General features: G+C 36.5%; 1 protein-coding gene across 3 annotated transcripts in view; it reads left to right on the top strand.

Moving 5' to 3' along the window:
* Positions 1 to 26,211, top strand: part of LOC139967592 (uncharacterized) — a 63,662-nt gene that overhangs the window by 28,842 nt on the left and 8,609 nt on the right. For all 3 annotated transcript variants that reach the window (XR_011793049.1, XM_071971554.1, XM_071971553.1), the window contains 8 exons: positions 11,947 to 12,078; positions 12,935 to 13,065; positions 15,460 to 15,569; positions 17,508 to 17,697; positions 18,960 to 19,147; positions 22,077 to 23,146; positions 23,628 to 23,744; positions 26,037 to 26,091. Coding sequence is in view for 2 of the 3 variants with exons in the window: in XM_071971554.1 (XP_071827655.1) it covers positions 11,947 to 12,078; positions 12,935 to 13,065; positions 15,460 to 15,569; positions 17,508 to 17,697; positions 18,960 to 19,147; positions 22,077 to 23,146; positions 23,628 to 23,744; positions 26,037 to 26,091 (1,993 nt within the window). In the remaining variant the exon portion in view is untranslated. The remainder of the gene's footprint in view (positions 1 to 11,946; positions 12,079 to 12,934; positions 13,066 to 15,459; positions 15,570 to 17,507; positions 17,698 to 18,959; positions 19,148 to 22,076; positions 23,147 to 23,627; positions 23,745 to 26,036; positions 26,092 to 26,211) is intronic.

The following is a 26,211-nucleotide window of genomic DNA, read 5'->3' as shown; positions in this document are numbered from 1 at the left end:
TTCAAAGTCTTGCCTCCTCTGAAACATTCTAAAGCATTGAACAACTGTGTTTCGGTTTATTTGTAGAAATCCTTCATTCCATTTAGTCAGATTACAGTTTACTGTTCTTTGTTGTATCAATTATATGACTCCTATAAACTTCCAGGCTCTCTTATCTCCCCTCCCCCTCCTTCCACCTTCTTCCCCCACCTTCTTCCCCCACCTTCTTCCCCCACCTTCTTCCCCCTACTTCCCCCTCCTACCCCCTCCTTCCACCTTCTTCCCTGCCAACTCTATAGCAAGAGTGCTGATGTTGTGGGGAGACAGGTACAGGTAAGCTGATTGCTCTTAAAAATCCAAACCTGCTAAGTGGGAAGAATATTTGTGGCATTGACCAGCTCAGTATAATCGAGAAATGTAAGTACATTATAAGTGTGCAAGGCATGTGTATGAATATTCCAAATTGATTGCGCTCTTCTCTTACTAGCATTCCCACCACTATCAGGTAACCCCCCGGGCCTTTACCCTATTCCTTCCGGATGAAATGATATCAAAAGCCTAAAATGTGAAAGCAAATGAAGTCTATGAAAGGTAATGTGACAGGAGAATGCATGTGTGAGGGAAGGTGCAGATGGGAGGCCGGGGGGGGGGGGGAGGGGGGGTGGTGAGAGAGTTCTTTGGAATTGAAGTGTGTATTTATTGTCTCCACCAGCCCGGTTCCTAAATCCTCTCAAATTCCCTTATTCCTTCCTACTGTTCTACCATGCAGGTTTTACCTCCATGGTTCTACTAACATCTTCCCTCGTGTTCTACCAACATCTTTCCTCCATCTCAATCATCAGACCTTGCATGCATCCTTAATGCTGAACCACTACAATAATCTTGACTTGAATAGAAGAATGCTAAACCCTAATAGGTTCCCAAATTGCAAATATGCAGCATTGCAGAATGTATACTTGAAGCAGTGCTGATTTTTATACCTTTTATGTTTTTTATAGTAGTTTTTAGCAACAATTAGACTTGGTCTTGTAGACCAAAGGTCCTTCTATTAGCTTTCAAAAATTCACAACATTGCCTTTGTGCACTTCATAACCAAGCAATCAGTTCCCTGTGAATAACAAAGTCCTCAGGGGTAATGTAGCTTACTGTTATTTAACTTTTAAAAACCAACCACATTATACGCAGACCACAGGGACATAAAAACTGCAGAATTAATATTGCATCATGAATAGCACGTAAAGCAGCACAAGTTCAAGTTGCACAGCAACAGTCGGGATAAATACACAACTAAACTATATGTACAGTACACTGCCCTGTTAATGAGCTTTGGATATGTCAGTATTTTTTTCCTTTTTTTCTTGAGGAGTTGATTGGCTTATATGATTCCCAGCAAACTGACTGTGTTACAATAATGTGGTGATAGTCAAAAATCAAAACACTGCATAATATTTACTATCTGATGGTACAGTATATCTGCATGGGTCCGTGATGCTTTCATTCTAACTTTACTAACAGGAGCTTAACTTTTGGGATGATTAGATTTGCCATTTATTTTTAGACTTATCAAAATTTGCAATTAGGACAGGCCATCATCCAGTTGGAAGGTAGGGAAAAATGGCCTAAAATCAACCTTTGATATCTGACAAGCTCTAACCTAAATTTGACAGCATATTCCTCGAAAAATTTTTGTTCGACAGAACTGTCGTTATGAAAGAGCCACAGTACTGCTGACCTTGGTGCTTAAAAGATGCAGACGTATGCCTAGATACATCAAGTTAATTCAAACTTTTATGTTTCTAGGACTACCTAAATGGGCTAATTTGTCAATGTGATAGAAAAATTTGCACTTCAGTTTTTCTGTACTTTTAAACACAATCCAATGTTTCCATCTTGGAAAGCCATCAAATCTTGACAGAATTGCTGGTGAATCCCCTCTAGAGACATTCGTCTAATTTCTCTGCGCCCCTGTGTTGATCCATATTTGAATTGGAAATAAGATTAAGATCAACCGTCCTTAGAGCTTTGAGCATGCTTCTTCAGTTTGCGGCCTGAAATCTCAAAGGAAAGAGTGAGATAGTTAATAGTTTAATCTGAACTTTACAAATAAGTGTGCAGTGATACTGTAGTACTGGCCATTCTTAATTCTTCTTGAGAAGGATATTGAATTTTTGCACAATTAAATTGTTCTGGAAACTTCAGTATAATTTATTTCATTCGATCCTGAGAATATCTGTCTCCATCCAACGGAATATAGGTATGCATACCGATCTACCTAACTTATAAATTGGTTACATATAGCACTGTGCACTGTGCTTGCATATCCTCACCTCACCCCAACTGACACATGGAGACAGGTAAGCACTGTATCTTCACATGCAAATTACATGTATAACAGTCAAGTCTTGGTGCTGTTTAATACTGGGCTATATAATATATAGTAATATACCTATTTCGTTAGCTTAATTGTACTGTAGTATTATATAATTGAGTTTATAGCAAGAATACTGTATATATCAAAAGGTTTCATGTCATTAAGTAAGGTAGCTGCTTATGTTTTTATTATGATATTACACAACATTATATTCCTACATTTAGGTTCTGCTAAGATCAGCTAGTGTAATGGTCATAGTGAATTCTACAAAGTACTTCTTGTTGCATTCGGAAAGATGTGATATTAACACTGATCATATATCATATGAGCTTGTGTCTGACATATCTTGTGTGCTAAAGATACTCTACGCGTATATACAAAGTTTACAATTTTGTTCTTTACTTTTAAACGTAAACATACTTTCTCTGGGTTAACTTTGTCTGTCTCAAATGTTAAAATTAAGCAATCAATTAATTTATTAATCAACAATTATTTCAAGTGTGTTTGTTTGAAAAGTTGTTTTGTTGCAATCTGAGTGTATTCCAGCTTGTTTATGCGTTACCCTAATGCACGTATATTGCAGCACTAATAGTGACGGTAGATATAGGTCTGTACGTACGTATATACAGCGTTTAGTATGCATGGAATAATTTATCTGGCATCACATAGAAAAAGGCAAACAGGCAAATTGAATCACAATTGCGTTGACATGCACGTACAGTTTGTATACATGCACACAGAAACCATAGTGTTTTTGAAGGATGAGGTCGATTATAGGCAGAAATTTAATCTGGATGTGTTATATAGTTAGTCCGAAGAAAAAAACACAATTGAGTACTATTGAAGTAGTGATTCTGTCAATAGTTGTTCCGGTTTTTAAGATATTCAACTTAAAAATATCTGGAATCCTTAAAGACCAAGGATGAGACGGCACCTTAGTGCAAGCTGAAATGTTAATGTTTATGAGATCCATTGTTTTATCAATTCTAAAAACTCCACCAAATCATATTCTTTTAGTCAAACAATCGAGCACCCTGGGTTGACTTTCAACACCGTTTGTCCAATAAATGGTAAATAAATATTAATGCCTTGTAAACATGTTATTTGAGCCAATAAAACTCAGTTTTGTATTGCATCTGAATAACTGACCTATAATGTTCTGCAGTGCCTTAGAATAAGAAGTCGAGCCTCAGGTTCAGGTGATAAATAAATCGTATCTCAAAAATTAAACATATCATTGAAATTCAACGTAGACTGTGATGTAGTATGCAGTGTATGTGCTTTCTTGATCTATACATTTACTTCGTTCCCCGCTTACCTGTCTCCCCACAACCTTAGCACCGCATTCTACCGTGTCTAGTATGCCCTGGTAATCTTTTAACACTGTGCACCCTCAGTGACCGGTCATATCCGGTCAGTGACCTCCTCCTTCTACCACCCAAAGTGTCCACATGTTTTTCGTAAAAAATTTCATTCGAAATCCGCCCGGATTCCTTGGATTTTTGACATCTAAGTGTATTTTGTGACCTAATTGGTCATCTTTTAATCTGAGGAGAGAAGATTCAGAGACTTCAATACTGCTATACAAAAATTAGAAAACTGAATTATTCCCTGGTATCATTTGGCACGTCGAAACTCGATTATGTTATGATCTACCGTACCATATATATACTGTACACACACAGTCACGCGGAGCGAAATAATTTTTCCATTTCATAAAAATTATATATTCAAATCTATGCATCTTCCCACCTGGCAGTCCCAATGACAGTTGGTTATTTTCACTCAAGAAACTGACCCCATGCAAAGACACTGAAAATTTGTTTTGCAAGAAATGTTACAGTCAGCTCGTTAGCCTAGTTGATGAACTTGATGATGGACAGTAATTGTATAACTCAGCCCAAAGCTCTTTATGCTGTATCATGCCTAAGGGAATACCTGACATTAATTAGGAACATGTACTTTATAGTTGAAAGATTAAATGTTGATATTGGTTTTGAAAAGCAGTTCTAAGAATTGTTCATGGGTTTCAAGAACTGTTGTGATGTAAGTACACAAGGACTAAAAACAGATGTTGCTTGACTGGAGCTGTTGACTTGACAGGACATTCAGTTGAATTTTCATTTCTTTTACACAGATTAAATATTTATAGAGGTTTTAAAGAAAAATTCAAATTGCCACAAAATCATCATAATCAAGTTTGTTATTGCCAAATTGAAATAATTGCTGTTTAATTTCCATGATAAAGTAGTATTGCTACTTGTCATTTCTTCTGAGCTCTGAACAGACCCAGCAATCTGCTATGAACCCAGAAATCAGTCAAGCTAAAATTATTACTGAAATTTTTAATATCTGTCCTAGTTTCAGGCCTAGAATTTTACGATTTTAATCAGTTTGCTAAAAAATGCCAGTGCATAAAAAATCAACTAAAATTCTTAAACATTCTTAATTTCTTATTCCAACTGTCATTTTGCCTTGAATCAATACAATAAAAGCAACATATCTCTAGCAATACTGGTGGGTGAAAAAAAGCCAGTACAGGTAGATGGCCTAAATTTTGAGCCCTGCTCTCTACGGGTAGATTGTAATCAGTGCATGTGTTGCCAACTTTAAATAATTATGAAATCACTTCTCTTTTACAAATTACCTCTCATGAAACAATATGGGGTCTTTAGCTAACAGTGGTGAATAATATGGGGTCTTTAGCTAACAGTGGTGGATACATATTATTCTTTTATATTAAGACTGTCAGTGTTCCATTATATGCTGCCACTATAGGATCCCTTTATTAAAGGAGACACATATCCAACCGTCATTACTCAATACCTTTTATAGTTATAGATTGGTTAAAAAAAAACTAAATATTTTGGATAAAGCTTGAACTTTTCAACTTTCAAGTTTCCTCACTCTATTAGTGGTGGACAAAAAGTCTTTTCTCTTTTTGGAATTATCTCTTTTCTGAAGGTTTCTTGGCAGGTTTCCATTTCCTGCAGATTTAAATCTATTCATCAAAGTTGTTGTTTTTTTTTTTGTCAGAAAGAGACTATTCCTCAGACTCATGTAATTATTTTTCTTTCCTTTCTTCTTTATGATTATGTTTATGCTTTGTTGATGCATTATGACTTTCTTGAATTTTTTTTTTTTTTGAGCAGGAAATGAAGCAATAAACAAGTTCCAAAACTGGCAAGAGATTCCCCAGAGTTTAAGGTTGTATCAGATGTGTGTAATCGAATGCGTGCTTGCTTATCAATGGTTAGACTTACTGTAATTGAAGCTTTACTGGTTATATAAAATAGCTTATTGTCTGTTTTCCATGTCTATAGGAGTTAATTATAAAATAGTCGTCTGTCATGTGTAAGAAACATGCTTAGTTCAACTCTGTTCATTGCAGGGTTTCCTTATTTTCTGTATAAAACTGAAACAAAGTTATGACGTAAATGTGGGTTGACTTGCTCACCGGCTTTAATTTAGTTTTCACACTTCACATGGTGTTCTGTTATTTACTTCGTTCCCCGCTTACCTGTCTCCTCACAACATTAGCACCTCATTCTACCGTGTCTAGTATGCCCTGGTAATCTTTTAACACTGTGCACCCTCAGTGACCGGTCCTATCCGGTCAATGCCCTTCCTTCTCATTCTACCATCCAAAGTGTTTACTCATGCGTTTTCGTAGTGGATTCAAATCTTTCGAAAACTGCCCGGATTACATTGGATTATTACCTTCTTTACATCCTATTGGATTTCTAAGCGTTTCAACAGCCTATTACAGCCTGATAAGTATCCTTTTCTTATAGGGAAGGGAGCTTGGGGGCTGTTTTTAGTGTGCAACTCACACCCATGTGTTCGTGTTTTATTAGCGTAACGTTATTTTCTCAGGTAGTAGTTCCGCGAAACTACTTCGTTCGAACCGCCTATTTCACCCTATCGCGAATAGGCGGTTTCTCTTCTTTGTGTACATGTTTTTATCTGTTATACTTCTTCTAAGATGTTGTGATTATTTTCATGTACTTTCGTTACTTGTTTGCTTTCTACTGTAAGTGTTGGGTTTTCACTTTTGTAGCGTACTTTGTAAGCCGCGAGTCCCTATCTCGCACTATCGCGGATAGGCGGTTCTCGTAAGATGTTATGAGGTGTTCTGTTTTATGGTTGGTGAATGAGATGCTCAAAATAGTATTAAAGTTTCTTTGTTTATGAGGACTGCTTACCATTCGTGAAGCAATCGTCTGCAATTATGTGTCGTTTTTGGTAGATCTGTATACAATGCCCGATAAATTATTCCTTTGTTCATACACTGTATGCAGAGAACATATTCTTGCTTGTGTAAAATTATTAGATTATTAACTAGCAGCAAACTTTCACAATGTCTGCTCATGCAGGAAGTACAATAGCTGCAATTATAAACACCTCGGTGAGATAATTAATGAACTCTCTGTCTTACAGTGCATCTCTTTCGAACATATGGAATTACTTTTTTACTAAACTTGCCATTTTCTGTATCGAAACTTTTCATACTTTTAGTAGGTTTAGGTTCCTTGTTATGGTATGGTGATTTGGGAGCGGGGAGAGGGTGAGGAGTACGAGCTCAAATGGATGATATTGAAAAATAACTGTGCTTCTTCACTTTACTGTACCTATCTCCTCAAGACCTCTGCACCCTGGCCCCACTGTGTCTTGAGTGACCTGGTAACCTAATAACCTTTGACACTGACCTCCGAAGGTGACCGGTCATCTCCATGCACTCAAGGAGTCTACAGAGATATATATATTTACTTCACTCTTCTCTTGCCTATCTCCATTTCCTATCTACATTAACTACATACAGTATGTACACAATTAAGTCAACCTAGCTTACAATTTAAGTTAATTGGTAACCTTTTAGCACTTCACCCCCAGTTAGGTCTGCTTCAGGGTCAGCTCCTACTTTCTGTTCTTCCCATATCTAGATCATTCTCTCCATTCAATAACTCCAGGGTAATTTTCAATCCACTGGAATCTTGTTGTATGGTCTAAACATTTTGGTGAAGTTTCTGAATATATCAGCAAGGACCTGAATCCGAGATAACGTCACTTGTATTAAGCAATAATATGATTTCTACCTCTAAAAATCTATTCTTAAACAGGACCTCTTGCAATCTGTGTAATTAATCATTCATTATAAGCACTGACATACGTACACACCAAGAGTGGATGAATATTGATACTTTCAGTCAAGAGTGTCTTTTTTTGTACTGTTATTCCTTTGGGATTTTGCATTTGCCACATGTACAGTATGTTTACATGTCTGTGGACGTTTTGCACAAAATTATAGATCTTGGCTCTATATATATGTATATTTCCCAGCTCTCCCATGCATGCTTTAGTTAATTCTCTAAATGAAAATGGAATACTGCTTTAGGAGGCCACATATCTTTGCAATCACATTTCGATCAGTATTTGATTAAGTTATTTGTCAAAATTGCCGCAAACTCGTAAACCGTATCAAATGTTTTTGCAGCTTAATTCCCATGTACATTTCTCTACTGTGCAGGTGGATTTGATCATTTAGATAATTCTGCTATATAGTTCATTGCACTAGTCATAAATGTCAAAACCTATACTTTAGACTTGAAGAAATTAAGTCTGTCGTACAACTTGTACTGCAACTCTAAAAGTTCAATGAATCAAAACAGAGATGAACACTCAAAGCCTCATTATGCATTGGATTCTTGTAAACACACTGAAGAACCGATCCCTAACTTTGAAATGCTTTTGTTACTATTTTATGGTAAATAATTTAACATTCAAATTTTGCATTTTAAGCAGTTTTCAAGACTCTGAGGTTTGTAAAATACTATCATTCCTGTGTTTAATAAAAACCCTGCTATACAACTTATATTTGGACTTGTATAGCAATTTGACCATTTTGCATAGCAATTTGACCATTTTGCATAGCAATTTGACCATTTTGCATAGCAATTTGACCATTTTGCATAGTAGTTTGACCATTTTGCATAGCATTTTGACCATTTTGCATAGCATTTTGATCATTTTGCATATCAATTTGACCATTTTGCATGGTAATTTGACCATTTTGCATAGCACTTTGTGATGCGGTAGTGGATAAATTATTCCCTGTATCCTATGGTAAATAAAAACACAATCATTCATGATGTACTTAATTGTATACATGTGTTTGATTAGTTAAATCACTGTAGTAATACCCATGCAGGAGTTTAAGCAAAGTTTGGTGAACAGTTTCACCAAGCCTACCGAGCAGGCCTGGATTATGCATATGGAGGGCCTAAAAGTAATATGGGAAGGAAGCTAGGGCCTAAAATAGCAAACCTGTGTTTTATATCCAATTGAAGTTTTGGGTATAAAAAAAAAGAAGAAATAAACTTAATACAAATTTAAGGTCTGTTTTGTCGGATTTTACTTGAAAGTTTTCAATTAACTACATTTATAACTGTACATGAAAGTACATTTCTGGAATTTCTAGCTCAGGATATTTGCAGATAATAGCATGATAACATTTTTGTGTTGATACTGTATTTTGCACACCAGAAATGCCCAAAAAGTGAAATTTGATAATACCATGAAAACACTCTCAATCCCATAAAGATAATCCGTACATTGAGGGTCACGACACATTCAGTGAGCTGGGCCCTAGGCTTTAATCCAATAATAACCTACAGTAGATATATAGGTTAAGTGTACTCAAAATGGGGTTTGAACTTGGTCAAACTATCCACCCAAACTGAAGGTCATACGAGTGAGTGTTTGAATTTGATTGGATTCTCAACATTTTGTCAGCCAGTCACTTTTACCTTTATAATCAGTATTAATCACTATAAGATCGTATGTAACCAATACTATGGTATGGTTGAGTGGATTAAGGCAGTGGCACGTTATAAGCAATGAAACCTTGCAATGACATGTCTAGCATCACTTAGTAGATGACCAGCTAACTTTAAAATATGGTGTTTTTCATTCAGGAGAAATCCACAGTTGTCCCATCTGAAATGGTCTTCCAAATTGTAAAATATTCCCAAAATAGTCTAAAATCGTAAACTGAATTACCTGATGCAGCCAACGTGTAGTGTAATGAAGTTTATAAGCCACATGACTCAATTCTACCACATGCGTAGACAGTATGGCTGCGTAGTGTCATAAAATGATAGCCTTCTGGCTACCCGGACAAATAAAGTCGATATTAAAAAACTGTAACAATTTTGTACTAAAGGACAAAGAAATGTTTTCTAATATTTTAAAATTTACAATGAAGCTTGCATGACTAGCCAAGCTTAATGAATCATATTTGTAATGGGATTTGTTAGTATCCAGTAGAAGAGAGCTAACAAAATCAACATATTAAAAGCTGCTTTAAAATGGCTATCAGTGAGGCCTAACTACTGTACATCCCTTACATATATATATATATTCTATTGTATTTCTGCACCTGCATCTTTCATCCCTACCTTTGTACTGCCTAAGTACTAGGGCAAAGGGGGCGAAGCCCCCTCCCCACCCCCCCACCCCGAGCATATTTTTTGTATTTTTCTATGATATCGCTAGTACTTTCAAAATAAAAATTTCTTAGATCTACTGTATGCAACTACAAGGCCTGGGAAGTGCCATTTCCAGCGATCTGGGAGGCATTTTCGGCCAAACTTTTCTTGTACTCTTAAATAGTTTGCTTACAAGCTTCGTCACTCCCTTGGCAAATTCCTTGCTACGCCCCTGCTAAGTATACTTACCAGGATTACTATTAACTGTGCATAGATCTTTCTGTTTGATTTTCTTCGTCAGAAATGCTGTATAGATTAAAAGAGTTTAATTTTTTTTCAACTCATCGTTTGTCAACTACAGAGAGCTGCAGTACTTAGCTTTGCTATATATGCTGCGTCAATTGCAATATCCTTTTGGATCTTCAAAGTATTGCAAGTTTGTATTTGCGTCAAATTTTACCATGCAAATGTTGTCATTGCTTTTAAAAGCAAGTTTTCCTTTAAGTCAACACACCATTACAAGTATTTGACATTGTAGGCAGTGGTGTCTCTGTTCATGGTTTGATAATCATTAAATTTAAGGCTGTAGGCTTCAGTTTATATCAATTTTTTTGATGTCAATAGTATTTAATGAAGTGTCAGTCTATGTTGAGTGTTGGCCTAGACTCATTCATCCGAAGGCTGCCTGGCAACTGTGCTTTAATAGTGTAGCGTAATGATTGTTCAAATAACATCCAGTTTGTGCAGTGAATATATTTTATCCAGAGCAGGCTTCTCCAGTACTGTACGGTGTTACTGTGTACACTTAATAGTAAAACTTATGTGAAACACAGATCTTGCATGTCTTGATTTGGATTGGGTATGAGGATAAATCTTGGTTTATGATTATAAGGAAGGTAGTGTCAATCTCTGTTAAGCTTCAGGAATGATTGGGATATATGGTGAGTTGGGGAGGGGGGGGGGGTGGATAAGGAGAGGAAAGAAGGTACATAGTTTTAGGTGGGGATTAAAACATAGTGGGAAGCTTTTAGGATACATTGTAACAGTCCAGAGGAAGACTATATATAGTATTTACATTTTAAACAATGAGAAACAAGAGTTTGATGGGAAAGTCAAATTGATCTTGTGAAAAATAATAATATTTTATAAATTTTATTATTTAAAAGCATAGTATTGTTGGATGGCCTATACTATACATGCATGACTATAATATTTATGTATAGAGTTTCAAGCAGGAATTTGATAAGTTTTTATCAATGAAGGTTGAAGGACGGCAACAGTATTTGTTTATATACGCTGTGAGTATATAATATTAGCTTGCCACATGTATATACTGTATATTCCACATACAAATAATAAAGTTACCGAAAAATGTGCCAAATTTTAAGGCACATATGGGTGCAAGTCTATCATCTGCCATGGTCATGGTACTGTACAGTATTTCATATCTTGCTGAGCATTAGGAATAGATATACTGCACACATCTATGTTATAATATGAATTATATTATATTAATTTTACATTCTGCTAACAAGGTACAGTACAGTAACCTTCTGCACTGCTGCCCTCCTCCTCTCCTATACCCTCTTGTTTCTCCTCACTGCTCTCTTCTTCTAGCTTCACCTCTCTTTTGCCCTCCCTTCCTCCTCTTCTGGCCTCCCTCATAAATAAAAGATTGAAAAGTGAATTGCCATGTCAAGTTGATATTTAAAGGCATTGAACACTGGCCCCAAACCGCGTGCCGCCCTGTGAAAAAGTTAACTTTCCGTTGCTTGCAAGTGAAGTATTTTTTCTTATCGCTACACATAATGCAGACACTAATGAAACGTGAAACCTTGTTATCTTTTATCTGGACCTGAGATGTCCATCGCTGCTATGTACACTGTGTTATGGGTATTGACCTTAGCTGCATGTTGTGACTGTACACTAGTGTCTAATTACCGACGGTAGCAGGCTGTGTGTGTATATTTTCTGAGATCGATGGTGGTGTCTAACACTTCTGTTACACCTCAGTCAATACTAGGTCAGATCACCGGCATGAGACGTTTCTTTGTGCGCGAGTCTTCACACCCTTTAAGTGTTTGTTTGAATATACTTTGATATTTACAGAGAGTAGAGGTGACAGTGAGAATGATGAGAGCTCTTACATGGCCCACCGGGCGGCTGCTGCAGGGAACGTCACCCTCTTCATGGATGCCGTCAATCAAGATCCAAGTGTTCTTGAATGCCAGGATGAAAAGGGTCAGTAAACATCATACACTGCAGAACTAGATGCTTTTATTTGTATCCTATTGTCTGCAGTATACTTCTCGATTAGTCTGCCCTCCATGTGCCTCAATTTGCACTAAGTTTTATTTCTGTACCAATAAATAATCTTAGAACTCATTAAGGTAAATTTCCCCTAAGTATTGTTAATTTATATCATGTCTACCCAGGAAGTCTGTCCTTTCTGGATATTGGAATAAAAAATTCTATATTGTAAAATCCTTATCAGTGCAGGATTAAATGTTTGATGCCCACATGGGAGCGCTACATACTGTACAAGAGCTGAGAATCTCTGATCTTTTCTGGTTCTCACTTAATTCTTACATAAATTTAACTCACTTGCTCTACATTAGACAGATAGTTATTTGGAATTTTGATTTTTGAGCCAATTGTATGTTAATTAGGAACCACAAAGCTAACTGGATTTTTGGTTTTTCTAAAAGCGTATATCTCTGATCATGTCATCATTTACTAATAGTATGAAATGTGTACCTTGCAATAGCTATGATTTATTGTGAAATTAAATTATTAGTGGTTGTAGTGAATATCATTCTATGCAGTTATGAGATCTACATTGCATATTAGTGTCAACTATTGTCTCAAGATTATTGACCAGTTGTTCACATTCAGCCAACAAGATTAGAATCAGTCAAGTCTTGACACATGGGTTCCCCCTCCCCCCCTCCCCATCATCATTAACAAACCTGTGTCTTCTAAGCTAGTTTGGTTAGTTGGTATTTATTACAAAATACTGTAGCTAATTTAACTAGGGTCTTCTACTACTGTGCCTTTGTAACTTTTCAATTTTTTAACATTCCATTATGTTTATCAGGAATGACACCGCTTTCTCATGCTGTCACAAACCAAAGATTAGACTTACTCAAGTTGCTTGTCAAGATGGGGGCTAATATCAACACCCAAGACTCTCTCGGTAGAACACCTTTATGCTTGGCTGCATATGAGGTTAGTAAGTCTACTGTTTGCTCCAGATCTAGGAAGAAGAACATGGGTGTGGTTTAGGTATATCACATTTATTGGTGTTTTGCTAAGGATTGAAGGCATTTCCATATTTTTTGTTTTTGTGTATGTGTATGAATCAAATGTTGTTATAAGCAATTGCTTTTGTTGCTGTTGTATGAATCAAATTCATAACAATGTTATCAACAGTAGCTTGTTTGCATTTCATATATTCACCAATGAGTAACACAGGGTTTGGTTTTGAAAGTATTCTGAAAAGATTTTTATGCCTTCACCAGACAATTTGGTCATATCCTCTTTCCTCTACCCACTACCCAACCCCCCCCCCCCCTCTATCTCTGACCCTCAGCTGTATTCTCAGCTGAGCTATTTCAGGTTCCCTCAGCATCAATGGGTTCATGAGCAGCAATAAAATCCTTTGCATATGATAATGTTAAGGAAATAGAAAACAAGAATGCTAACTGTAACAAGAACAAATGATTCTATTCTGGTCACAAAATATTACTTCTCTGTTTAAAAAGAAAATGTCTACATGATATCAATGCATATATATCTATATCAAATCAGCTAGCCATATATTGTATAGTGTGCTTAACTTACACATATAGACGATATAGACTGCACAAAGGTTTGTTCATGGTTGCCAAGGCAATGAGAGATGTTACCATGCCTTTGTGATTATTAATCAATATAAAGACTTGCGTTTACGCACTCCTTCCGCCGAATGATTGACCTGCATGTGAGATGTGCAGCAAATAGTTCGAAGAACGTGTGTTTTTGTCGTGTTAAAACATGCTCATCACTTATAATAAGCCCTGTCAACTTGGCTGTCTCCTAGCAATGTGACAACACAAACTTGAATGGATTGAGTAGTAAGAATAGCTTCATCTATACTATGCATAGAGATGTATGTTGATATTTGAAATTAAAAGTCAATGTTCAAAATTTAAATGCCTCAAGTATTTTTGGGGGCTGTATATGTTTTCAGATATGGTTGATTTAATATATCATTTTCACTTTGCAATTAATTTGATAACTCAACTGCTTTTTTTGTGAAGCTCAAATAAAATCATAGTAGATGGATGAAATAACTAATTGTGTCTGTAAGTTTTAGCTAAGTACGACTTGGGGGAGATTTTAATGTATGTAGCATTGCTTCTATTAATCTGTACGTAGAGTTTTTATTTCAGTATTTCAAAGGGAGACCGTACTGCATTTACTTCACCCTCTCTTACCTGCCTCCTTTATTTATGACACTCCTATCTACTCTAGCCCAAATACTAGTAACATTCTTGCATTTTGTCCCCTTTGACCCCTTCTAAGGTCATGATCCTCCTTCCAAGGTCTTTGATTCTTTTCTGCATTTTTTTAGAAATTAAACTGCATTAGACATGGAAACCTGAATATTGCTACTGCTATACATGTGCAAAATGTAAACAGTGAACACTGAATTCCACCTCTCTCCACCCCTCCCCCTCCATCCCCTTCCCTTTCCCTGGTGGTTTAGGTGTAGAAGAGTACTTAAATCAGCATATGAGACTTAAATCCATGCAACTATTATCTTAAGCTTACAGTAGGTCTTATTCGGGTCTTCGTCATGAGCAAATCTCCCAAATGTAAAGAATGTCTTACTCCAGTTATTAGATAAAAGAGATTATTAAAAGCTTTGTCAGGGGGTTGCCATTTTGTCAGTTTGTGATGTTATAGAATTTCATATTTCATATTTTCAAGGTGAATGCTATATATATTGTTGAAGCTGAAGCCATGCAATAACAGTGTTATCAAAGTAATGTTAATAACTGCCACATGTTAGATTTGGCAGATCTGCAAAACATACTTCTCTTCCAAGAAACTTATGTGGCTCTGTGATATCATATTTAGACTTGCTCTGAAAGTCTTCAACCTTTCAGTGTGATGAAGGAACATTAAACCTACATGATATCTCCCAAGTGGAATAAGTTTTGTCATAAAGTTGATGCTTTGGAGGGGAGGGGGGGGGGTATCGTTCATCTCAGGGAATTTTCTATCAAAATATATCATGATGATGGATTGGTTTGCTTATCTTTCAAATATGTATATAGATATAAGTTGCCTGATGATCGCCGCAGTGAAAAGAACTCAATGTGTGCGTGAAACTGTGAGTTGCAACACGATGGAATAGCATGTATATATATATATATATATATATATATATGTATATGTATATGTATATGTATATGTATATATATATATACAGTGTATATATATATATATACATATATATGTCTACATATTTATATATATATCTATATATGTACACTGGGTTTCATGTATTTGCTCAGATATTTTACATCACAGTTTTATTCTTTTTTTTTTTCCTGCGTCCTTTCATTTTTTTAGTGTTGGTATGAGGGTGTCATATTTCTCCTGAGGAATGGTGCAAAGCAACTTCTCCCAGATAAACATGGTCGGTTACCTCTCCATGCAGCTACTTGCGATAAGGACTCCAGGTGAGCTTATCTTAATGAAGATAATTAACCTGTCAGTGGTAAATTTTAGATGCCGATAGTTGTTCTGTGTAGCATAACTAATGTTTGATATTGGAAAATCCAATCATGAAAACATACCATATTAAAGCTCCAGACCGTTTCTCAAATTTCTGCATAGTCAGTGTTTCTGTGTATCCCTAAATTTTGCTAATATGCGCCTTTCTCTAAAATGACTTTAATAAACATAATTGTAATTTTTTTTATTTTTAGAAACAGAATCCTAGCTTCACGTGTTATATGTGGGTGTCAAAATATGCTAAACAGATGGAATACTAAGTTTCATAATCAGAATAATATCAAAGGATATGCAACTCTTTTCTAAGTTTTATTTTTAATAGTCATATATGCCTGTAGGGTATTAATATCTTTCTTTTAACTAAATGTAACACAACTGAAACAGAGGATCATGTAAGTGAAGCTGCGAACGTAGACAAGCTTTAATAATAATATGCATACATATCTTCTTTGTTGCATAGTGTTCTATTAATTTCCACAACAGAAGCAAGGTCTGTGCGTAGACCTGTTTTGCAGAAGATGTTGACTTTGATTTTCACAGAAAAAAATACAAAGTGTTACAAAACAGTTGCACATTTTTTTTTTTTTTGTACAAAAATGTATCAATACAGATAATTCTGCAATTGATAGAATGCGAAGGTTGGAGTTGACAGGTTTAAGTCCTTGTAGCCCACTTATTCAGTAAAAGGGTAAACCTTCTCCTTAGGAGCTAACACAGGCAAGACCTTAGGAGAGCTAACACAGGCAATACTATAAGATCACTTCAATACCTGCATGATTAGAGCAGTGCTCAGAAAGGAAACAGAGTTTGTAAATTGCCCTGGTTCCCACTTGAAACTCCTTGGCGATTGATATAATAAATGAGGGGATTTTTCTGATTAATCTACACCCTCTTATGATCAGATTTCTCTCAGAAAATTCAATCTTCCCATCTATCTGTCCTACAAAATATTTATTATTGTACTTCCGCAGTTCTTTGTTAATTGCAGGCATAGAATTTCACAATTTTAGCTACTCACTAAAATGCAATACAAGCCTGTTACTGTACGGTTGGCTTGCCAAAACATATTTGCTGATAACAAAACAATAACGTGGGGGCTACGCTAGGTACACTGTTGGTGTACATGCATGGTGGCCATTTTTGTACAGAAACTTCTCCTTCCCATCCGTTTTCAAGATCTTTGAACGGATCAGGCAGAACTTCGTTCTCAACGTTCAAAATCACACTGTAATCTGTTGCTTTTTCTTCTCGCAAATCCGCTACCTGCGGTATGTTCATGTGCACAGAGGCGTACGCTAAAGCCACGAGTTCATCCTTCTTTCGCTCATTTTGAGGTTTTGTTTTTTTCAGAAACTGCTTCAGTCTCTCGACTTTCCACATTTTAAATTCATCTATAGTTGTTTGGCTCTCCATACAAATACTTGTGTCTTGGAATTTCAGTAGAAAACCACCAATGATAGAGAAAATGTTGCTGTTAATGTCGATCATTGAGTGTCAGTTGTGTGTTTTGTTTAGTTTACATAATCAGTATAAGCAACTTGACTACCCCAGTGACCTTTGACCTGTACTACACCGCAGTAACTCTGAACTGGCTTATTGAGGTGAAGCGCCTTGCCAAAGGACACGCTGACGTTATGATCCGACCAAGATCTGTAATCTTTAGATCCCAAGTCTAATGCCAATAATCACTTAACCACATATAATGTAATACACGATGTTACCAAGCTACACGCTGACGTAATGATCTGGCCAGGACCTGTAATCTTTAGATCCCAAGTCTAATGCCAATATACCCATTAACCACTTAACCACAATAATGTAATACACAATGTTACCAAGCTACATACAGTTTACAGTTGTTTCTGCGTCTTCTTACAATGTAGAACACTGTCGGCTCTACTGCAGAATCTAGCGGTGAGTGACATCAATGAGGCTGATTATGATGGCATGACGGGACTACACTGGGCAGCATTCCATAACAGGCCAGAACATGTGCAACTTTTAATGTTAAGGGGAGGGGACATCTACAAGACAGATGTGGATGAAAAGACACCGATGCATTGGGCCAGTCAGGTAGGAATACCCAGAGTCCATTTTTAACAGCTTGCAGCTCATCTTGTTTTGAGTGATTTTTTATCGATTTTTCGATGAATATTCAAATTAATTCCCCAATCGCAAAGATTGACTGGTCAGACAATTTTCATATCAAATAACCACAATTTAAAAGAGGTGAGTTTTGTAGTCCTTCCAGTTTGCTTTAATTTCTGAGTGCATGTTATTTATAATACTGATAGTAAAACAGTGATGTGACCAAATATTGACGACTGAATCAATTTCATTCAATGGTTGAGAATGAGCATTCATTTTATAAGTTTGATGGATTGCAATTCCGAATATTTGTGTTGACAAAGGCTAAATTAGAGCTTAAAGGTTTAGAAACCTCATGCTATTGTTTCTGAGATTTGTTCAGTGTGTGCAGTACTTTAGGCCAATGCTAATCCAGATATAAACTTATCCTGTCATTTTCCCCGCCCCCTCCCTGTTTGATTCCTAGCTGGAGGCATAAAGACTCTTTGCGGTTGCGATGGCATACATGTGTATGCGTGTGCGTCTGTGTGTATGTGACAATGCTTTCTAACAGGATAACTCAATAAGTTAGCCATGTATCGCAGACTTGTAGTACATAGTTGTGTCTCTTATGCAGTCCTTGCCTTCTACTTATTGATCAGTGTGGGCCCCAAGGAAGTCAGAAAGTCAAGTGAATGATAACTTCTTGGAGGAATGCCATCAATAATTGCAAAACCTGGGGTCAATTCTCTGAGATTTGACTGCCAATTATATGGAAATTTATTTTGAAGGGGATACATACTGTCAAAACGTTTTGCTTCAGAATTGTTGTAGCCAGACCTTTGGTAATATTTTAGCAAGTCTTAGAAAGCAAATGCCTGGATCAATCTGTTACTCAATTGATATGTTTAATTCCAAAGGGGATGCAAGCTGCTAGTCAAAACGAAAACAAAAAATGGTAGAGCTTTTCTTGCTTGATATTGGAAAACTTTGCTGCAGAATGAGTGACACATTTAGAGATGTGTGTGAACTGTGGCCATGGTTTGTGAGTACCCATCATTAGTGGTGCACATGGACTTGCAATTCAGACATCACATGACATCATCGGTGATGTTCACCAGTCCTGTATAGATCAAATGTCACTTGAGGTCAAAGGTCAAATGGCAATATCTGTGACGTAAACAATAGTCTAACCTTGGCACTCTCTGGCCTGCAATCTACTTATGTCCTTGTAATGGATACTGTCTTCATTTTTGTCTTTTCCATAGAATGGGAGTGTAGTATGCTGCTCTATCATGGCTAAGTGTCACAATGGGGGTGCTCCTTTAATCAATGCTGTGGAAGGGACTGGCAAAAATTGTGTTCACTTAGCATGTGCCGCTGGCAATGCTGCTATTCTGGAGGTATTTGCCAGCATACCAGATGTTGAATTTGAAGCACTTGATCCAGATGAAAGGTAAAAGATGATATCTTCTTCTCTCAACTTCCCTCTCTACTGTTCCTTCCTGTTTACCTTTTCCTCCTCTGTAAAACCTCATCTACCTCCCTCCTCTGTCCTCTTTCTACCTCTGTTCCACCCATATCATATCCCATCCCTTCTCTTTCTTTCTTCCCCTCCACTTTACCTCCTCCTCTATCCCCACCTGCCTCTTAATACCTATACCCCAGCCCTTTCACTCACCTCCTCCCTGTCTCTATTTCCTAGTCTACCTCCACCCTCCTCCACCCTCTTTCACCTCACCCACCTATAGTGGTTCTCTATGCAGGAATCTTTTGATCTCATAAGAGGTAAACAAAATGGAACCAATATAAACATAATTACTGGAGAGAAAATACTTCTACATCGGTTAAGAATTTGACAATAATCAAAAAAAGTTTCATAATTATCTCTGTTTTTTTTAAATTACTTACAGTAATTTGGAAAGTAGGTCCACATGTATACATATTAGTGTGACAAGTTTTCTCTCATCTTGAAGAACTTTGTAGCCTTCCAAAAACAAAACAAGAAAAACAACAAAATTTGTAGTTCCACTTAAAGTTCAATGTTTATGTTAAGTTGTTGGAAACGTGTAAAACGTTTTCTCAGTTGAGATGCCTCTGTCGGCAATAAGACCTGTTTGCATATATACTTACTTAAGTGTAAGCTGCATCCAGTACTAAGAGCACTGAGGAAAAGAAAATAAATTCATCTCCTACGTCAGAAGTGAAGTGCAAAAGCCATTTGTGTCACACAGCGGTCTGAAAGAGTACACAAAGTTTGCACCATTTAATCATTTCGCTAGTATACAGATTAACAGCCTTCTAAAGCTCACAGATTTTGTATCAAATATCGCTCCTAAATGTCAAACAGTTTAAAGTGTGGTAAAATCTCTGGACTGACATAAAATGTTGAAATTCTACCATTACTGATCACTTTTCAAGCATTACTGAACTTGTATAAGGGTCTTAGTTGGAGATTGTGAGAATTTTATTCTGAGCCATCTAAGTTGTTTGTTCTGTTATCAAGTTATTGAGTTTTGGGAAATTGGGTTTCTTTTTCATGTAAAATAATATTTGAGCTGAATGTATAAAAAGTGAAGTTAATGACATTGCTGTCAGAAACATGATATATTTGATTTCAATCAAGAAAAGGTGAAAAAAAAGGGCTAAGTAAGTGAATTGCACCTCCTTGTGGTGCTATTAGAAGCAACATGCTAATGGCAGGCTGTATGTGTAATCATATATGGTCTCAATGCAACATGCTAATGATATGCTGTATTTGTAAGAATATTTGATATAAATGCAACAAGCAGATGATATGCTGTAGTTGTAAGCATATTTGATATAAATGCAACAAGCAGATGATATGCTGTAGTTGTAAGCATATTTGATATAAATGCAACAAGCTAATAATATGCTGCATGTAATTAGCATATTTGATCTCAATGCAACATGTTAATGATATGCTGTATTTGTAAGAATATTTGATATAAATCCAACAAGCTAATAATATGCTGCATGTAATTAGCATATTTGATCTCAATGCAACATGCTAATGATATGCTGTATTTGTAAGCATATTTGATATAAATGCAACAAGCAGATGATATGCTGTATTTGTAAGCATATTTGATATAAATGCAACAAGCAGATGATATGCTGTATTTGTAAGCATATTTGATATAAATGCAACAAGCAGATGATATGCTGTATTTGTAAGCATATTTGATATAAATGCAACAAGCAGATGATATGCTGTATTTGTAAGCATATTTGATATAAATGCAACAAGCTAATAATATGCTGCATGTAATTAGCATATTTGATCTCAATGCAACATGCTAATGATATGCTGTATTTGTAAGCATATTTGATATAAATGCAACAAGCAGATGATATGCTGTAGTTGTAAGCATATTTGATATAAATGCAACAAGCAGATGATATGCTGTATTTGTAAGCATATTTGATATAAATGCAACAAGCAGATGATATGCTGTATTTGTAAGCATATTTGATATAAATGCAACAAGCTAATAATATGCTGCATGTAATTAGCATATTTGATCTCAATGCAACAAGCAGATGATATGCTGTAGTTGTAAGCATATTTGATATTAATGCAACAAGCAGATGATATGCTGTATTTGTAAGCATATTTGATATAAATGCAACAAGCAGATGATATGCTGTAGTTGTAAGCATATTTGATATAAATGCAACAAGCAGATGATATGCTGTATTTGTAAGCATATTTGATATAAATGCAACAATCAAATGATATGCTGTATTTGTAAGCGTATTTGGTGACATGTTAAATCCTACTGCAAATGCAACCAGCCTTGTTAATGGAAGCTTTACTCTGCCAGACTTACATCATTTTCACTGCAGATATTGTTATGCCTTATCCATTTTTGCATATGTGACTCAAGGCTGAAAAGCACTTAGGAAATACATCAATCATGTATTAAAGGGATTTATTGTCGTTTTACCCTTTCACTCATCCGTGGGTACTATGTTCTCTCATCTTGATGGGTTGATGGGTGGATGAGAGGAAAAGTGGGAGGGAGGGGACAACAAGCATGAAGTTTGAAAGAGAATGCCCTTGTTCTCCAGCTATTACTGTACTGTGCTGTTCACTTGCTCCTAACCATAACCCCTTAATAGCATACACTCCCTTAAGCCAGCTACTAAACCACTTTGCCCATTACTTAACATGTTGTAAAACATTGGTGTACAGAAACAGAATGCAGTAGTGAGAAGGGGGTGGGGGGGGGGGGGAATTTGCTGGTTAGAAGAAAATTATACTTAAATAAACAAAACATTGATGAAATGGATAAGAAAGGCCCGTCAGAGATGTTTTTCTGAGCTAGTCAATCTTTATGATTTTTTCTTCTCTTTCCTAGAGTTCCTCTACACTGGGCTGCTGTAAAAGGTAACACAGATTGTGTTGTTTACCTTGTACAGTTGGGGATTGACCTTTCACCAGAGGATGTGTGTGGTCGCACCCCTCTAGGATACGTAAAACAAGCTGGCATGACAGAGATTTTCAATCTCTTAAAGGAAAGTGGAGCACAATTTAGTAAAACGGAACTCGCTGCCTCGGAGAAGAGAAACTCAAGGGAAGGGAAAGTGAAAGATCAAAAGTTAAAAGATGTTGGGAAAGAGTCAAAGAAAAGTAGATTCAAGTTTTTAACGGGTTGGTTAGATAAGAGGAAACACAAATCAAAAGATTCTGAAAATGGTGAGAAGAACAATGAGGATGATTGTGAGGACATGCTTCAAGAGGGGGGTGAACAAACCAGAGAGGAAACGGTACGCACCAAGGAACCGACAGCGTCATTAGACGTGCCCAGCCCCAGGCAGATACAACAAAGCTCGAGTGAAAAATCACTTTCTAATGTACTTTATCTTGGGAATTCCCCTAATCAGGGTAACTCCCCTCGTCTGAGAAATTCCCCTCGTTTGAGATGTTCCCCCGTTGTGGTCCATTTCGATTCCTCACCAAGATCCGAAGGCAGTACAACATCAGATAATAAAATATCTCCTCGAAGCCCCAGCGGAGATCTGTCGAGCAACAATCTGAATATTTCACCCCGATCTACGTCATCCAATCACTCGTTGATGTCATCGGACAATTCGGTAGATTTGACGGTTCAAGAGACGACCCTAGTAGTGCCTAATCTCAGGAACCAAGGACAGAGTGACTCCAGCAGCGTAGGTGATACCCCTAGGCAAAACATATCACCTCGATATAGAGACAGACAGGGCCGGAGGACTGTCGCTAACCCGTCCTTCCCGAGGTATAACCCGCTGCCCGATCCGTTTTCATTGTCCAGGCAGGAGAGTAATTCACAGGTTAACAGCGACATGCTGATGAACCCCATCAAACCGGTATGGAGCAGAGAAGGACCAGACTATGAGGTCTTGGAAAGGCAAGCCAGAGAAATACTGGATGCTCAGAAGAAAGCAGAAGGTGGGTAGACCTAGTGTTAAGTACTTCTGCATATAAACTGAATATCATATAGTTTGTTTTTTAACTTAAATGATATTAACACAGTCAGAATGATTATATATAAAACTGTGTAATATTAAAAGTACTTACAATGTTGCAAGTTTGATGCATTTCAAAGTAACTTATTCAGTGTTTCAATGAAACTCTCAGATTGGGTTGTGAACTTTCTGATGCTAATTAATTTGATTATACGAAACAGTGCTGGGTGACTTTAAGGTTCTTAATTATAGTATACCCAATATAATGGATGCTAACCTAACAAAGAAGATAAGCAGACAAAAGGCAGATAACACTCACATAACGTTACATATTTCGCATAGAACAGTTGTTGACTACTGACTGTTTACGAGGCATAATTGTAGTTCATAAATGTATATAAAAAAAAACATAATGTTATATATGCCAAGTGACCTGGTTTTGCTCGTATACTTTTAACTTGCAGAGGAAGAAACCATTATCAACATTCAACTTCCTCCCGAGGGTGACTTTTGGAATAGATTTCCTTATAACAACACAGGGAACCCGAAGCTGGAACCTATTCGCAGACCAAATGCCAACAGTGAGTAAATGCTATAGCAGCTAGGTTTAATGCTTCTTCTTTTTTATTGAGTGGGGGACTCAAGGTCTCTCAGCAATTTAGTTTTTGTCGGGGGGAAGGGGTGGTGGAATTCAGTTCCTTTTTTTGGTCTGCTTTGCAATCAGGAAAGAGCTGAGTTTTGTTTTGTCTGTCTTGTCTTGTTTTGACCTGAACTAGAAATGTAGAGAATATGATCAGCTTTGCCTTTTTTTGGAAACACTTGTATACAATGCCGACGCCATTGTATTCTGTCATGCTAAGTTAACGCAACAATGAAATTTGCATAGCAGATATCATTGCAGAGGTGACATCTGACAACCGGAAATGAAAATATCGAATAGCATGAAAATGTGTTTGTAAAATGAAACTTATAACTTGTGAAGGGGAGAGGGGTTGATGATGGTCTGGAGACTTCATTTAGCACGTCAACATTAAATGGTGTCAAAAAGTTCTGATATATTGTTGGTTTGCTATTTTGGTACTTTAATGCCATTGACAGGATAAAATTTGTCAACTCTTTGAGAGGTAGAGGGTAAGATATTTTTGCACACATTTTATTGCCTGTCGTTGTGACAAGTGAATTGTGTCAAGTAGACGAACTGTTGCTATTGTATTGTATCCTGGTTTTAATGAAAATAAGTAGGTTGAATATGCCATACTGTTTTTTTTTTTTTTGCTCCATAGCAATAGCATAAATAGTGGGTTGTTGAATGATGTTGACATGACTTTTATATTATTTACTATATATGAAGAATCAGAAAATCCAATGTTGCCCACCCAGTATCAACAAAAGTAGAAAAAATCCACCGGGTAGGGGAAACAACAAAAATGGAAGCTTCCCACTCAGTAAATTATTCATATTACACAGTTATGACCCGTTTGCATTCACTTGATTTTAATGATAATTTCTGTGTTAAACAACCACCATATATACACAATGGAAGATATTGTACATATTGTATGTTGATTGTGTTGGTGCCTTAACAGATGGTTAATACAGCATGAATGTTTGTTGTTAGGTACTGTCAAAATAATGTTAACAAGTAACAGTTAATGGGGGCAAGGGGGGGGTGGGGGTGGGTGATGTATGTTTGCTTCAAAGGTGAACCAGCTTTAAGTTTGGCTACCTTCACTGTAATTTAAGGTGTAGGATTATATTGCAGTTTTAATACACATGTCTACAATTAGTCAGCATTCATACAGTACAGTTGCTCATACAATAAAGGGTATGCCCTGCAGTTAATGAAATGTAGTTTGGATTAAATATTGTTTTGTAACTATCAGTATATAAATGGAGTCTCAAATCTTGAGATGGAGAGTGCTACAAAGTATCAGTTAGCCCCTAACAAATAAGTCTTGAAAAGTCTTTCAAATTTTTCTGCCGTGTATGTGGTACATACACTGTTTTTACACTAGGGTCAATCCATGCCAAATCAACAGATTTTTGGGTCGATTCCACATCGACCCTCTCAGAATCATTATGTACGATTAAAGTAGAGGGTGACACACCAGCAAAATGCTATGCAAAACTGGCAAAATTCTAAACCAGTGCAAAGTTGTATAGCAGTTTTTATGCACAGGAACCATAGTGTTTTATAAGAGAAAGTGTATTGAACTGCCTTCAAAACTGCTTCATAAACATTACAATGATAAATTATTCCCTGTAGTCTATTATAGGCCTTCGTTTTTTCCCTGAGTTCCCCGAATGTTGGGCCTAGCATTGCATGTTAAGCTCATCTCTATGTTGATGGAGAACATAACCATTCCAAGATACCACATTAATCAACATTAAGCACAGAAGGTAAATAAAGTAATGAATAAAGAAACACATTAAACAATCCAATGTACACCAGTTGTTTCTTTGATGTCATGGTTAGACTTGTTAAAGTCTTTGGTCTAATATATGAAGAAACTTACAAAAGCGGACTGCATATTAGAAGCTTAGAGATATTGACTCATCACAAACATCTCTATGATATAGGTTGATGGTTAGGTTTGCATATCCTTTGAAGTGTCGTGACCATGTATCTTTATCTTCTTTTGACAACTTCACAAAATTTCAGAAATTACTATTTACACACAATGAATCGACCATCCTCTAAATATTTCTAAATAGAGGAAAATATTCATCATTTTTTATCTTTTTTTCTTTTAATTCCTTGCTGTAAGTAGATAATGGAAGTACTGTTCGTGTAGCAATACACAATTTATTGGCAAATGTAAATATTTGCTAAATGCACCATTCTTTCTTTCTTTCATCTTTTTCCTGTGAAGAAAATTTTGGTGACGTCGCTGCGGCCCTTAGCAGCAGTTCAGCAGATGAGAGCTTGTGAGTTTCTGTCCATTCCTCATTGTTTTAATACTTCTGGAATGATATAATTACATAATTTATGCTTTAAAGTTATCTTAATGTGTTCACTCTCTTGGATAAATAGACAACCCTCTGCCT

The sequence above is a fragment of the Apostichopus japonicus genome, chromosome 5 (genome assembly GCF_037975245.1).
Source record: "Apostichopus japonicus isolate 1M-3 chromosome 5, ASM3797524v1, whole genome shotgun sequence".
Lineage (NCBI taxonomy): Eukaryota > Metazoa > Echinodermata > Holothuroidea > Aspidochirotida > Stichopodidae > Apostichopus > Apostichopus japonicus.
Note: the sequence above shows the minus strand (reverse complement) of the source record. Positions and strands in the feature narration are given on the sequence as shown.